Consider the following 15,647-nt stretch of genomic DNA (forward strand, 5'->3'; position numbering starts at 1 on the left):
CTAACATAACCACATTAACATTACTGACACTCGCTGACTTTTAATAGTCATTCTATAAATGCTGTCCGTTTAAATGGTCTTACCTGTAAACACTGCATATCCACCGGATTCCAGCCAGAGTGGATTCTGGAGTCTTCCCACGCTCCTGTTAGTGATCCTCCATCTGGATGGATGAGAACAACCTTCTGAACAATCTAGCAGGAGATGGCCCATATCTATGGGACTGGTTTATGCTAATAACGCTAATGTATGGACTGATAACAGCCGAAGCGGGTGAATAAAGTCACCCAGTAGCTAGCTGTGCCATTACCCAGCATACATCACTCCCTCCGTAAATGCAATAAACGATACAAAAGTATCGTTCTACCTGTTTTTCAGGTAGTTGTTTACATTATATAATTTATTGTGTTCTGTATACGTCACTACAATGTGATTTGGAAAATGTCTAAATATACCGACAACAGGCACTTCCCGGCAATCTCTTCAATCGGAGGACCCTTCACGTCAATTCCCGACGCGAGAGGGGTACCCTGCGCGTCCATAAGTGCAGCAGAGGGAGCCTGACCATGCGTCACACGTTTGACGAGTTGGGAGTGAGAACGTGTTGCTGATAGAGGTCAGGCTTAACTGTTTAATTTTATTTTTGCTTACAATATTGTTCAAATATTTTAGAATTCAGCAGAGAAATTAGATCCAATCTCACATCACTGCTGAAAATATGATCAGCCTTTGATGGAAGGAAGCCAAAACACACTCAGAGAACAGTGAGTTACTATCGCACATACAGCACACACCACCTAACACACACCTCAATGTCTGTTTGCAATGAGGTGTAAAGGGAGGAAAGAGTGTGTAATGAGGAAGAAGCTAAAACGCTTCTTAAACTGGTCAAACTGGAGAGCTGACACAACCTGTAGAAAGCTGTAAAGAAAAAAAAAGGTTTTAAAATCCCTGTTTTCATAAAACCTTTCAACAACACTGAATTTTATGTGTTTTTAGTTCAGCTGTGTGTAGCAAACATCAGCCAACAACATGAAAGACACGGTGTTTGAAGCCCAGATGTTCCTCCAGTTTCGTGAGGCCGTGCTGTCTAAATTTCACGGAGTTCCATTTGACGTGTAATTATCAAAAGTTAAATGACAGTGTTGCAATATTTCTGTGATCCATTGAACATGTTTAAAAATTAATCCTTGTATAGTTAATCTACAGACAAGCTCAACTCCTCAGCATAGTCAAAAAGTACACTGTGGGTGTTTCCACTGTGACCTCCAGACTGCTCAGAGGACAGGCCTAGTTCCTGTTCTGAGCTGTCACATGTGGCAGCCGGTGGGGTCTTTTTGCCCATCTACTTCAAGGTTTGATGTGTTGCATGTTGCATACTGTGACTGTAATGAGTTATTTGAATCATTTTGTCTTCCAATCAAATTAAAGCATTCTGGACATTCCCCTTTAACCTTGGGCATCAACAAGATAGCTGCTGCTCACTGGATGTTTTCTTTTTTCGAGCACATGAAGACCAAAAAAAAAAAAAAAAAATGTTTTAACATGTTTATCAACCAAATGATCAAAATTACAAAAAAAATATCAGTTTATACTGTTTTTATACGGTAAATATGGGTAACAGTGTGGACATGTTTCCTTTAATGCATTTGTGAAATATTGTAAAACATGAAATTTTTGTTTTGATGAAACAACGACACACAAGTTTGTTCTGGTAGATGATTTTTATCTCCAAAAAACAAAAAAACTCGCTGTAAGTTGTATGACTAGATGACCAACGAGGGGAACAAATCGAAAGGAATTAGGAGGGGGGGGCTCAGGCAATTCAGCAACACGACAGATTTAAAATACTTTTAAACATTTAAAAATTGTATAGAATATTATATTTATTTATTTTATTTATCCATATATTAATTTTAATATATAACTTATATTGGTAACTCAAGAAAAAACTAGATAGCTATGGACATGGCATTTTAGGCTACATTTGCTTTAAAAAAGTTTTTAAAATCTGTAATTATTATTGTCAAATTGAAAAAACAAATGATGGACAGTTTCTGTCATGGGGACTTACATGGTGGCACCAAATCTCTAAATTTCACAAACCTGAAAGTTAATCAACATCATTTACTATGTGAGCTATTCGTGGGGGCGGTGTTTTTGTGCCTCCTCTTCAACTTTAAGCCTCGAAAGTGCGAATCACAACCTCAGCCTTTAGAAACAATCCCAGCTAACGTTTCCGTCGTCGTGTAGACCCCCGACTTCCGATCACTTCCGCGATTTACCGAACTGTACGCTTCATTTTTTCCTGAGTGGAGAAAAATGGCTTTTGAGTTGTCCGAAGATCAGTTAAAAACAGCGGAAAACGAGCTGAAGAAATATTTACCCATGTCGCAGCAGGTATGCTCGGTTAAATCTGTTATATTTTTATTTCTACAAGGAGCTGAATGTACTGCAAATAACCAACTACTGAATTAATTTAAGGTTTACGGTTTCCTGGTGATCAGAAACAGAGTCAGATCCGACCCTGTACGGGTTTTAGTGGACAGGTGGCCACAGTTCCGCGTCATTATGTGCAAACCACACGGTGAACAGGTACTGTCTGTGCAGGGGGGGGCTTGCGTGCACACAATACATTGTTTAAATGCCAATACAGATCACGTGTCTATTTTTCTTCCAGAAGAGTGACCTCTTCAAAGATGCACTGCTTTTTGCAACTGATGCTGCTGTTCTAGAAGAAATCCTCAGCAAGTCATCTGTTATTGACTGGAGCAAGTACTTTTGTGTTGGTAATGGCAACAAGCTCTCTTATTGTTTGCATTGTTACTGAATCAGTTCAAACTGTTTATTCGCTGGCTCCCACACTGCAGCCCTGCATATGGTCACTGAAGTCTATTACTGCAAGTGATTTTCAATGATATAATTAGACCAGCCAATGAAAAGTCATCCTAATGCCTGGTGTTTATGTACTTCTACCTTCAAAGTGGAATTATATCTTTCAAAATGGTATTGTCTTTCATTGTGTTCAAAGTGTTATGGTATGTCATTTAGTGATAGAAAGATATGGCACTGCAAAACAAAAAAAGTTGGGACACATCTATGGTTAAACTTTGCACTTCCCATGTTGGGAGCAAGTTAATCTTTAATAAATCATTTTTAAAGACAAAAACAGGTTCACACATTTAAGGTTTTGATTACTTGTGTTAAAGGAACCAGTGTTTCCCACACTGAGATATTCAAAGCAGTGGCATCAGCAAAGGGTGTACCCTGTAAAAGAGTGGCAAAATGTTACTTGATGACATTGGAAGATGTGAGCAGGCTTCCTCCTGTTGACAGGTATTATTTACACATACAAATATTTAATCATAACTTTTACGTCCTGATAATAATACAAGCTTTGCTCTGTTCCATGTCAGTTCAGGGATCTCAGTAAGCTCTCTTGATGAATCGCACATTGGCTTGGTGAACCAAACTTGGAAGTTTGGAAAGGTCGATGTGGCCGTTGGGCTGATCCGCAACATGATTGCAAACTTCCCCTCCTGCTGCGTGCTGGATGCTGAAGGAAAGCCTGTATCCTGGATTCTGACCTATGCATCAGGCGCTATAGGAATGCTTTACACGCTGCCAGAGCACAGAGGGAAAGGCTATGCCAAAATCCTGGTCAGCAGCTTGGCCAAGAGGAATCATGCACTGGGCTACCCAGTTTACAGCTTCATAGAAGAGGAGAACGCTGTGTCCTACAGGCTCTTTACAAACCTGGGCTTCACTGAAGATCCCTCTTACAGGGAAGCCTGGTTTGTAGTCAATGAATTTCAAATATTTCCATGAAGCACAGAATAAAAGTAAAAAAAAAAAAATGCTACACCTTTTTCTGTTCATAAGTTAAAGTCACAAGGTGAACTCAGTCTTTTAGAAAATAGTTGGAATAAAGACGATAGCCAGAATTTTGGGTTAATAGCTCTTTATTTGGCCCTCTTATTGCCCAGGAACATTTCTCTCGTTTATAAAAGGTGTGATCACTTTCACTTCTGGTCTGTCATCTATTTTGACTGTATGGGCTCTAAGTGTACAGTAAATCTCCTGGAAAAATTGCATTAAACCTGGACTGTAAAAATCAAAGAGTAAGTGAAGTAGGCGTTGATTGACAAAAATAATACAAACGTAGCAGTCCCAGACTGCGTACCACAGATAAAGATGATAATTACATGCATGTTCTGAGTGTTTGGATCCAGTAGGATCCACATCTGGATCTGAGTGAGTATGTGATTTCTTGGAGAAGACACTAATTCCTTGGGGCTTGCTTTGGGGTCAGAAAGGGCACCTGTAAGTAGCATTATTTTCAAGCTAACTTCTCCAAATTTCATTTTGATATATTTGTCATAATATGGTGTGAAATGTCCAATTTTCCCCTATTTCAGAATAGTAAAGAACCTTTCCACAACTTCCTGGATCAACTCCAAAAATAATCTTCTCTAAGTAGAATCAGTCCCCACCATTTATAACGTTTTGCTAAGAAACAATCAAATCAATCACATTACCTGCACAACAGTTTAAGGGGGTCACCACACCGGATCATTAACCTCAATCCGAGTTTTGGCCACTCTGTTGTGGAATTATCCCGATCTGCATAAAGACTTTCTTCCTGGGTTCCTGACACAACCCTTTGCATTTATCTGGCTAAATCAGCTGTGAATCATAAAAAACAACTAACATTATAATTAAGTACAAACATTTCAAACTGAAGCTAATATGCTTCTAAAAATGGGGACAGTTTAGTACTTCATTAAAAACTGAGGGGAGCAAATAAAGCTAACTTGTCTGTGTAACCATGAGGTAGGCAAGACTGGAAGGTTCTCTCCTGTCTGTTGACCAAGGCTTGAGGAACCAGTTAATGTTCCCATCTGAGTAAATATGAGACAGTTATGTGATCTGCTGGTGAGGACAGCTGAGCGGGGTTAATTATGTTATAAGCGGAGAAATGAGGTGGAAGAAATGTATTTTATTTGGCAGCTTTATAAGCCAAAGCAGGGTCACCAAATTCAGTAAGGTGACCCAATAAAATGATTCCCCAGGCAATGAGGCTTACAATCAAACAACACAGGAGCCAGAAGATTTAACAAAAAGAACAATGAAAGTCGCTCTTGATGTTTGCTGGCTTGTATAACAATGATTAGCAAAAGTGTGTCCTTCACAACTTCTCCTTTTCTTCTGCTGTGCAATAAAGAAGTGGTCTGTTGTTGGATGTCTTTCCCACGTATGATGCGCATTAATTCTAAACACCAGTGCAATTAATACTATCCATGGTTCTCCAAAGTGAAAGACATTTAATTGAAATCTTGATGTCATTTATTACTGCTTCACGCACAAACACAAACACGCACACGCTGTACTTGCGTGTTCTCATTTATTTTCACCTGGTTAATCTAGGTTTAGGTACAGCACTTTTTAAAGTCCACTTTCTTTTTTTATCATTAAAATAAAGGGTTCAGATTCCTGAGAGAGGGTTTAGGGTCTCAGTGTTTTGGTGAAGTATTAGAGGCTACACCTGGATTTACCCGTGGTCTCCAGGAAAAACCAAACAAACTGTGTCTGTATTTAAAACTTAACAAATATAAAAATAATGAGCAACAGTGACGTAGAGCGTTGGTGGAGGTGGTGACAATGATTATCGTACGTTCTCTTCAATTTTACGTCTAGAAAGTGCGAATCTCTGCAACCTCAGCCTGGAGGAAAAGTCCAGTTAGCGTTTACGTCCCCTTCACATCACTTCCGCGATTTCCAGAGTTTCACACACTCTGTCTTTGATTTACAAAGACGCGCAAATGTCTTTGGAACTGTCGAAAGATCATATTTAAAACAGCTGAAAACGAGCAGAAGAGATATTTATCTCGGTCACAGCAGAGTCCACAGGGAGTTTCATGTGCTGTAAATAACTATTTACATTTCATTGATTGTCATCATTGCCATCGCAGTTTAACCTGAAAAGGTTAAAGTGTCAGAAAACTGTGCAACTATCCAAACATGAAGGTCCTGAACAGAGACGAGCTGCAGGTCGCTGAAGGAGTTCTGCTCAAACACTTACCGAAGAGTTATAAGGTATCTGCGACATAAACCGCGTGTCTTTGTGCTTTACAGCCTCAGCAGCGCTTAAAGGTGTTTCGTGCTTTCAGGTGTACGGTTTCCTGTACGGAATCAACAGGAACAAACCGACTACACTGGAAGTTGTGGTCGATGCGTGGCCTGATTTTAAAGTTATCATCTGCAGACCGGACCCCGAGGTGTGTTTAAATCCCGTCGGAAAACTGTGGATAGCTTTTCAAGACTGAAATCTTTCCATGTCGCATGATGGTGACAGCTTTTGTTAATTTCACAGAACAAGCGTGCCTCGATTTTCATGAAAAAAGTGACATACTACAGCACGGATGAACAGAGTTTGAGGAAAATGCTGACAGACGAGAATGCAGTTGATTGGAGCACTTATTTCATGATAGGAGGTGAGCTCAGATCACTGCAGAAAATAAGCACGAAATAAATATGGTGGCTTTTACGTCACTACATTTGACAGCTGTTACTATTTACACAGTTTTATAGACACAACACACTTTGTACAGTGTGATCCATTATTACTAAAGAAGTGTAAGTTACAACAGCTTCATTGATAGCACTGGATCAGCATTATTTAATGGTCATATGGTGATTTTCCTAATGATAGTTACACCTTTTTATGTTGTTTTGCTGTTTTTACAAATTACTGTTTAACCTCTTGCAAGGAAGGAACAACAAACAAAGTATTCAATGTAAATTATTTTTGTCCAACAGGACTTGATGTTTCCCATGCACCAGTCCTCAAACAAGTGTCTTGTGACAGAAGAGTAAAATACAAAACTGATATTTTAGTACACCTTCTGTATTTGCAAGACACCAACTATCTGCACATGCCAGCGATTAACAGGTATAATCTGAAAAGCATATGTCACATGAAATATGCTTCAGAGCAATGTAAATTATATTGCTTCTCAACAACTTTTCTTTTCTTTTCTTTTTTTTTAAGTGAGCTTGAGTCGAGGATTTCGTCTCTTAATCTTTCCCACGTTGACTTGGTGAATAAAACCTGGAAGTTCGGAGGAGACGAGAAGGGTTACAGGAAGATTGAAAACCTAATCAGTAACTTCCCATCATGCTGCATCACAGACAGCCAGGGTCAGCCCGTGTCCTGGATACTCGTATGTGATTACTGTGCTCTGGGAATGTTGTATACGCTGCCAGAGCACAGAGGGAAAGGCTATGCCAAAATCGTGATCAGCACTTTGGCCAAGAAACTCCATGCTGAGGGTTACCCGGTGTTCTGCTACATAGAAGAGGACAATGTGCTGTCCTACAAGCTCTTTAAAAACATGGGCTTCATTGAGGATCCTTCTTACAGGGCTGCATGGTTGGAGTTCAATTTTTTGGATTAGCTTCATGAAACAACTGTACTCATTTTTATCAGGTTCATAAATGTGTAAAAATATAATAAAATGAATGAAACACAAATAAAAACATAATTGTTAACATTTATTATTTATTATCCCTATAAAATTGATAGGATCTAGATCAGAATATGATCTATGGAAATATAGTATGAAATGCCCAGAGATGTTCCCTTTCACAATGTCAAAAAAATCCCTCTGAGAATTCCTGGATATGGATCAACTCCATCACTTCTAAGTTGGGCCAACTCCCAACAGCCATAACATAAAAAGAAAAAAAAAGATAAAATTATAGGACAGAATTTAAAAGTTATATCTAAATTAAACTGAGCTCCAATGATTCACACTCTGAGCCAGTATCTTCCTATTCTTCTTTTGGCTGCTCCATTTAAGGGATCACCAAAGCGGATGATTTGCCTCCATCCCAGCTTTGACCAATCTGGTATGGAATTATTCTGAGCTGCATAAAGACTTGGCCAAAACTTTTCCTGGGTCCCTGACACAGTCCTACTCATTTATCCAGACATGAGACTGGCACAAGGACTATAGTGGGTTGTGCTACAAAATAAAATTAATTTATTTTTCTCATATTCTCACACCATTCTCACTTATATCAGAGAGACTGGGGTGTCTGTAGAGAGTGGAGAGTCCACAGCTGAGGGGAAGAATAAATAAGTAATATGAGGTAGTTATGTGATCTCTCGGCGAGGACAGGTGAGTGAGGTTAATTATGTTATTGGAAGACTAATGAGAAGAAACTATTTTATTTGGCTGTTAAAGAGGGCAGGATTCAGCTGTGTAGGCCAAAGCAATGTCAATAAGGTAACCCAATAATATGTTTTCCCCTGGTACTGAGTGCTTACAATCAAACACCACAGGAGCCAAAAGATTAAATAAAAGAGATAAACGATTTTAAAAACTGATTGTAGACCACTATTGTACGGATTAACAAAACAGTCTGATACAGCTAATTGATTCCCCACTAAAAGGCTGCAATGTCTCAGTATGAACAAGAACCACAATAGATTTCAGCTTATTCAGCCTGCAGTCACGAATGTCATGCCACTGTTGCCTTCAATGTGTCTTTTGTGTCCCTTTTCTCACACATACACTCCCGGAGATGTGTCAGCAACTTCCCCTATCCCTCTGCTGTGCAAGAAGTCGTCCATTGTTGTGGTTGCCTGTTCCTTCATATGAGCCGATCCCTTTATTTTAAACACCACTGAGATTAATAGTAAATGTGTCTCCAAAAGCTATTTTTTCATATCTTGCTGTAATTTATTCATACCTCACAGAAATATGTTCTCTTTCTTACTTGAATTGCTGTAAAATTGTCAGCACACCCATTGTTTAACGTCCCATTTTCTGTTTTAATAATTCAAAATATAAGTTTCACATTGCTCAGAAAGTGTTTCAGACATTCTTCCACTTATTGTATTGCGTGAGCAGTATTACATTTTATACCAGGATTTTCCTTTGGTCTCCAGAAGAAAGCAGAAATGTTCCCAGCTGACAGGAGTGACACCTGGTGTGGTCTTCTGCTGCACAAGCCCATCTGCTTCAAGGTTCGGGGTGCAGGACGCTTGGAAGTAATCAGTAGTTATTGAGTTACCTTCCTATCAGCTTGAAGAAGTCTGGCCATTCTCATCTGTCTCATTTATTTTAAAAAAGCCTCTATTTTTTGGAAAGCATCACCGTTATTGAACTTCTGTTCAAAATGCCTCAACAGCGACAGCTGCAGGTTATATTGGGCAGGACAATCTGTGTGATTGTGCAGAGAGGAGACCAGCAGGAGCAGGGGTCTCAAACTCCAGTCCTAGAAGGCCACTGTCCTGAAACATTTCCATTCGTCCCTGCTGCAACACACCTGAGTACAATTAGTAGGTCATTAGCGAGAATCTATAGAACTTGAATGCATGCTACAGCAGCTTGTGAGTGAATGAACACAGTGCAATAAAAGTAATTTTAGAAGTACATTTTTCCAAACACTTACATTTATTTAAATTTACTTGAGTAGGATAAGGGGTTGCCACTTCAGCATTCAGTCAAGTTCTATACTCTTGCTAATGATCTACAAATTTTATTCAGGTGTGTTGCAACAGGGACACATGGAAAAGTTTCAGGACACCGGCCCTCAAGGACTGGTGTTCGAGACCCCTGGGTAGAAGTCTGATCTCCTCACCTCCTCAGGATTAGAGAGACGAGCCTCCATTTGTATGCATCTTTTTACACTAATGACCTAATGACGGCTATAGCCTACACTGTATTTATTTCTATAAAAATAAAGTGTTGTTTGTCTTTTGTTTTTGTAATGTACTAATATGAAACCTGCGTGTCGAGCTTCTGTGGTGACCTGCTGGGGTGTGTGACATAATCAGAGATCAATTAAATCCATCTAAGCCAAACTGACATAACATGTCTGGTAAATTCTGAATAACTGATAGAGGTCAGGCTTAAATGTTTAATTTTATTTTTGCTTACAATATTGTTCAAATATTTTAGAATTCAGCAGAGAAATTAGATCCAATCTCACATCACTGCTGAAAATATGATCAGCCTTTGATGGAAGGAAGCCAAAACACACTCAGAGAACAGTGAGTTACTATCGCACATACAGCACACACCACCTAACACACACCTCAATGTCTGTTTGCAATGAGGTGTAAAGGGAGGAAAGAGTGTGTAATGAGGAAGAAGCTAAAACTTTAGCTTCCTAAACTGGTCAAACTGGAGAGCTGGCACAACCTGTAGAAAGCTGTAAAGAAAAGAAAAAAGGTTTTAAAATCCCTGTTTTCATAAAACCTTTCAACAACACTGAATTTTATGTGTTTTTTGTTCAGCTGTGTGTAGCAAACATCAGCCAACAACATGAAAGACACGGTGTTTGAAGCCCAGATGTTCCTCCAGTTTCGTGAGGCCGTGCTGTCTAAATTTCACGGAGTTCCATTTGACGTGTAATTATTAACAGTTAAATGACAGTGTTGCAATATTTCTGTGATCCATTGAACATGTTTAAAAATTAATCCTTGTATAGTTAATCTACAGACAAGCTCAACTCCTCAGCATAGTCAAAAAGTACACTGTGGGTGTTTCCACTGTGACCTCCAGACTGCTCAGAGGACAGGCCTAGTTCCTGTTCTGAGCTGTCACATGTGGCAGCCGGTGGGGTCTTTTTGCCCATCTACTTCAAGGTTTGATGTGTTGCATGTTGCATACTGTGACTGTAATGAGTTATTTGAATCATTTTGTCTTCCAATCAAATTAAAGCATTCTGGACATTCCCCTTTAACCTTGGGCATCAACAAGAGAGCTGCTGCTCACTGGATGTTTTCTTTTTTCGAGCACATGAAGACCAAAAAAAAAAATGTTTTAACATGTTTATCAACCAAATGATCAAAATTACAAAAAAAAATATCAGTTTATACTGTTTTTATACGGTAAATATGGGTAACAGTGTGGACATGTTTCCTTTAATGCATTTGTGAAATATTGTAAAACATGAAATTTTTGTTTTGATGAAACAACGACACACAAGTTTGTTCTGGTAGATGATTTTTATCTCCAAAAAACAAAAAAACTCGCTGTAAGTTGTATGACTAGATGACCAACGAGGGGAACAAATCGAAAGGAATTAGGAGGGGGGGCTCAGGCAATTCAGCAACACGACAGATTTAAAATACTTTTAAACATTTAAAAATTGTATAGAATATTATATTTATTTATTTTATTTATCCATATATTAATTTTAATACATAACTTATATTGGTAACTCAAGAAAAAACTAGATAGCTATGGACATGGCATTTTAGGCTACATTTGCTTTAAAAAAGTTTTTAAAATCTGTAATTATTGTCAAATTGAAAAAACAAATGATGGACAGTTTCTGTCATGGGGACTTACATGGTGGCACCAAATCTCTAAACTTCACAAATCTGAAAGTTAATCAACATCATTTACTATGTGAGCTATTCGTGGGGGCGGTGTTTTTGTGCCTCCTCTTCAACTTTAAGCCTCGAAAGTGCGAATCACAACCTCAGCCTTTAGAAACAATCCCAGCTAACGTTTCCGTCGTCGTGTAGACCCCCGACTTCCGATCACTTACCGAACTGTACGCTTCGTTTTTTCCTGAGTGGAGAAAAATGGCTTTTGAGTTGTCCGAAGATCAGTTAAAAACAGCGGAAAACGAGCTGAAGAAATATTTACCCATGTCGCAGCAGGTATGCTCGGTTAAATCTGTTATATTTTTTATTTCTACAAGGAACTGAATGTACTGCAAATAACCAACTACTGAATTAATTTAAGGTTTACGGTTTCCTGGTGATCAGAAACAGAGTCAGATCCGACCCTGTACGGGTTTTAGTGGACAGGTGGCCACAGTTCCGCGTCATTATGTGCAAACCACACGGTGAACAGGTACTGTCTGTGCAGGGGGGGCTTGCGTGCACACAATACATTGTTTAAATGCCAATACAGATCACGTGTCTATTTTTCTTCCAGAAGAGTGACCTCTTCAAAGATGCACTGCTTTTTGCAACTGATGCTGCTGTTCTAGAAGAAATCCTCAGCAAGTCATCTGTTTTTGACTGGAGCAAGTACTTTTGTGTTGGTAATGGCAACAAGCTCTCTTATTGTTTGCATTGTTACTGAATCAGTTCAAACTGTTTATTCGCTGGCTCCCACACTGCAGCCCTGCATATGGCCACTGAAGTCTATTACTGCAAGTGATTTTCAATGATATAATTAGACCAGCCAATGAAAATTCATCCTAATGCCTGGTGTTTATGTACTTCTACCTTCAAAGTGGAATTATATCTTTCAAAATGGTATTGTCTTTCATTGTGTTCAAAGTGTTATGGTATGTCATTTAGTGATAGAAAGATATGGCACTGCAAAACAAAAAAAGTTGGGACACATCTATGGTTAAACTTTGCACTTCCCATGTTGGGAGCAAGTTAATCTTTAATAAATCATTTTTAAAGACAAAAACAGGTTCACACATTTAAGGTTTTGATTACTTGTGTTAAAGGAACCAGTGTTTCCCACACTGAGATATTCAAAGCAGTGGCATCAGCAAAGGGTGTACCCTGTAAAAGAGTGGCAAAATGTTACTTGATGACATTGGAAGATGTGAGCAGGCTTCCTCCTGTTGACAGGTATTATTTACACAAATATTTAATCATAACTTTTACGTCCTGATAATAATACAAGCTTTGCTCTGTTCCATGTCAGTTCAGGGATCTCAGTAAGCTCTCTTGATGAATCGCACATTGGCTTGGTGAGCCAAACGTGGAAGTTTGGAAAGGTCGATGTGGCCGTTGGGCTGATCCGCAACATGATTGCAAACTTCCCCTCCTGCTGCGTGCTGGATGCTGAAGGAAAGCCTGTATCCTGGATTCTGACCTATGCATCAGGCGCTATAGGAATGCTTTACACGCTGCCAGAGCACAGAGGGAAAGGCTATGCCAAAATCCTGGTCAGCAGCTTGGCCAAGAGGAATCATGCACTGGGCTACCCAGTTTACAGCTTCATAGAAGAGGAGAACGCTGTGTCCTACAGGCTCTTTACAAACCTGGGCTTCACTGAAGATCCCTCTTACAGGGAAGCCTGGTTTGTAGTCAATGAATTTCAAATATTTCCATGAAGCACAGAATAAAAGTAAAAAAAAAAAAAAATGCTACAGCTTTTTCTGTTCATAAGTTAAAGTCACAAGGTGAACTCAGTCTTTTAGAAAATAGTTGGAATAAAGACGATAGCCAGAATTTTGGGTTAATAGCTCTTTATTTGGCCCTCTTATTGCCCAGGAACATTTCTCTCGTTTATAAAAGGTGTGATCACTTTCACTTCTGGTCTGTCATCTATTTTGACTGTATGGGCTCTAAGTGTACAGTAAATCTCCTGGAAAAATTGCATTAAACCTGGACTGTAAAAATCAACGAGTAAGTGAAGTAGGCGTTGATTGACAAAAATAATACAAACGTAGCAGTCCCAGACTGCGTACCACAGATAAAGATGATAATTACATGCATGTTCTGAGTGTTTGGATCCAGTAGGATCCACATCTGGATCTGAGTGAGTATGTGATTTCTTGGAGAAGACACTAATTCCTTGGGGCTTGCTTTGGGGTCAGAAAGGGCACCTGTAAGTAGCATTATTTTCAAGCTAACTTCTCCAAATTTCATTTTGATATATTTGTCATAATATGGTGTGAAATGTCCAATTTTCCCCTATTTCAGAATAGTAAAGAACCTTTCCACAACTTCCTGGATCAACTCCAAAAATAATCTTCTCTAAGTAGAATCAGTCCCCACCATTTATAACGTTTTGCTAAGAAACAATCAAATCAATCACATTACCTGCACAACAGTTTAAGGGGTTCACCACACCGGATCATTAACCTCAATCCGAGTTTTGGCCACTCTATTGTGGAATTATCCCGATCTGCATAAAGACTTTCTTCCTGGGTTCCTGACACAACCCTTTGCATTTATCTAGCTAAATCAGCTGTGAATCATAAAAAACAACTAACAGTATAATTAAGTACAAACATTTCAAACTGAAGCTAATATGCTTCTAAAAATGGGGACAGTTTAGTACTTCATTAAAAACTGAGGGGAGCAAATAAAGCTAACTTGTCTGTGTAACCATGAGGTAGGCAAGACTGGAAGGTTCTCTCCTGTCTGTTGACCAAGGCTTGAGGAACCAGTTAATGTTCCCATCTGAGTAAATATGAGACAGTTATGTGATCTGCTGGTGAGGACAGCTGAGCGGGGTTAATTATGTTATAAGCGGAGTAATGAGGTGGAAGAAATTTATTTTATTTGGCAGCTTTATAAGCCAAAGCAGGGTCACCAAATTCAGTAAGGTGACCCAATAAAATGATTCCCCAGGCAATGAGGCTTACAATCAAACAACACAGGAGCCAGAAGATTTAACAAAAAGAACAATGAAAGTCGCTCTTGATGTTTGCTCTCTTGTATAACAATGATTAGCAAAAGTGTATCCTTCACAACTTCTCCTTTTCTTCTGCTGTGCAATAAAGAAGTGGTCTGTTGTTGGATGTCTTTCCCACGTATGATGCGCATTAATTCTAAACACCAGTGCAATTAATACTATCCATGGTTCTCCAAAGTGAAAGACATTTAATTGTTATCTTGATGTCATTTATTACTGCTTCACGCACAAACACAAACACGCACACGCTGTACTTGCGTGTTCTCATTTATTTTCACCTGGTTAATCTAGGTTTAGGTACAGCACTTTTTAAAGTCCACTTTCTTTTTTTATCATTAAAATAAAGGGTTCAGATTCCTGAGAGAGGGTTTAGGGTCTCAGTGTTTTGGTGAAGTATTAGAGGCTACACCTGGATTTACCCGTGGTCTCCAGGAAAAACCAAACAAACTGTGACTGTATTTAAAACTTTACAAATATAAAATTAATGAGCAACAGGGACGTTGAGCGTTGGTGGTGGTGGTGACAATGATTATCGTACGTTCTCTTCAATTATACGTCTTGAAAGTGCGAATCACGACAACCTCAGCCTGGAGGAAAAGTCCAGTTAGCGTTTACGTCCACTTCACATCACTTCCGCGATTTCCAGAGTTTCACACACTGATTTGATTTACATGAGCGCACAAATGTCTTTGGAACTGTCAAAAGATCATATTTGATCATATCATATCTGAAACTGAGCAGAAGAGATATTTATCTCGGTCACAGCAGAGTCCACAGGGAGTTTCATGTGCTTTAAATAACTATTTACATTGATTCCCCACTAACAGCCTGCTATGTCTCAGTATGAACAAGAACCACAATAGATTTCAGCTTACTCAGCCTGCAGTCACGAATGTCATGCCACTGTTGCCTTCAATGTGTCTTTTGTGTCCCCTTTCTCACACATACACTCCCGGAGATGTGTCAGCAACTTCCCCTACTCCTCTGCTGTGCAAGAAGTCGTCCATTGTTTTGTTTTTTCTGTAATCTTTTTTTTCTTTTTAGGTATGCCTTGCCAGTAAAATGCTGGAATATTGAAAGGATAGCATCAAATCAGTTTCCTGTTCTCAGCTGACAGGAGTGACACCTGGTGTGGTCTTGTGCCGCACAAGCCCATCTGCTTCAAGGTTTGCGGTGCAGGATGCTTGGATGTAATGAGTAGTTATTGAGTTACCTTTCTATCAGCTT

At 39.2% G+C, this 15,647-nt stretch overlaps 3 protein-coding genes across 6 annotated transcripts in view; all 3 read left to right on the plus strand.

Annotated features, from left to right (window-relative positions):
* LOC113034984 (glycine N-acyltransferase-like protein 3) overlaps window positions 1-7,522 on the plus strand; it is a 23,803-nt gene extending 16,281 nt beyond the window's left edge. Inside the window, exons 2-6 of one of the 2 annotated variants that reach the window (XM_026190194.1) lie at window positions 6,022-6,096; window positions 6,171-6,278; window positions 6,374-6,494; window positions 6,820-6,952; window positions 7,052-7,522. In XM_026190194.1, coding sequence (XP_026045979.1) covers window positions 6,022-6,096; window positions 6,171-6,278; window positions 6,374-6,494; window positions 6,820-6,952; window positions 7,052-7,457 — 843 coding nt within the window. In that variant the 3' untranslated portion in view covers window positions 7,458-7,522. Of the gene's footprint in view, window positions 1-5,657; window positions 6,097-6,170; window positions 6,279-6,373; window positions 6,495-6,819; window positions 6,953-7,051 lie in introns of those variants that run through there. The other variant, XM_026190193.1, reaches the window with a different exon arrangement.
* LOC113034987 (glycine N-acyltransferase-like) lies at window positions 2,123-4,119 on the plus strand. 2 transcript variants are annotated; one of them, XM_026190201.1, is made up of 5 exons: window positions 2,123-2,400; window positions 2,485-2,595; window positions 2,684-2,789; window positions 3,210-3,336; window positions 3,417-4,119. In XM_026190201.1, the coding sequence occupies exons 1-5, from the start codon at window positions 2,323-2,325 to the stop codon at window positions 3,826-3,828; spliced, it is 834 nt and encodes a 277-aa protein (XP_026045986.1). In that variant the 5' UTR covers window positions 2,123-2,322; the 3' UTR covers window positions 3,829-4,119. The 2 variants fall into 2 exon arrangements, with proteins under 2 accessions (XP_026045986.1, XP_026045985.1); XM_026190200.1 differs by having other exon boundaries at window positions 2,124-2,400; window positions 2,681-2,789.
* Window positions 7,523-11,421: 3,899 nt separating the features above from the next.
* LOC113034986 (glycine N-acyltransferase-like) lies at window positions 11,422-13,402 on the plus strand. Of its 2 annotated transcripts, none has more exons than XM_026190199.1 (5): window positions 11,422-11,686; window positions 11,772-11,882; window positions 11,970-12,075; window positions 12,496-12,622; window positions 12,699-13,402. In XM_026190199.1, the coding sequence occupies exons 1-5, from the start codon at window positions 11,609-11,611 to the stop codon at window positions 13,108-13,110; spliced, it is 834 nt and encodes a 277-aa protein (XP_026045984.1). In that variant the 5' UTR covers window positions 11,422-11,608; the 3' UTR covers window positions 13,111-13,402. The 2 variants fall into 2 exon arrangements, with proteins under 2 accessions (XP_026045984.1, XP_026045983.1); XM_026190198.1 differs by having other exon boundaries at window positions 11,423-11,686; window positions 11,967-12,075.
* The last annotated feature ends 2,245 nt before the right edge of the window (window positions 13,403-15,647 follow it).

This window comes from Astatotilapia calliptera, chromosome 13, assembly GCF_900246225.1.
Source record: "Astatotilapia calliptera chromosome 13, fAstCal1.2, whole genome shotgun sequence".
Classification (NCBI taxonomy): domain Eukaryota; kingdom Metazoa; phylum Chordata; class Actinopteri; order Cichliformes; family Cichlidae; genus Astatotilapia; species Astatotilapia calliptera.

Excerpts from the sequence above, each read along its gene's own strand:
- LOC113034987 (XM_026190200.1), top strand. The coding sequence starts at position 2,323 with ATGGCTTTTGAGTTGTCCGAAGATCAGTTAAAAACAGCGGAAAACGAG. Across the intron at positions 2,790-3,209 it reads GAGCAAGTACTTTTGTGTTG|GAACCAGTGTTTCCCACACT; the intron begins GTAATGGCAACA and ends CTTGTGTTAAAG. Across the intron at positions 3,337-3,416 it reads AGGCTTCCTCCTGTTGACAG|TTCAGGGATCTCAGTAAGCT; the intron begins GTATTATTTACA and ends GTTCCATGTCAG.
- LOC113034986 (XM_026190198.1), top strand. The coding sequence starts at position 11,609 with ATGGCTTTTGAGTTGTCCGAAGATCAGTTAAAAACAGCGGAAAACGAG. Across the intron at positions 11,687-11,771 it reads ATTTACCCATGTCGCAGCAG|GTTTACGGTTTCCTGGTGAT; the intron begins GTATGCTCGGTT and ends AATTAATTTAAG. Across the intron at positions 11,883-11,966 it reads GCAAACCACACGGTGAACAG|AAGAGTGACCTCTTCAAAGA; the intron begins GTACTGTCTGTG and ends TTTTTCTTCCAG.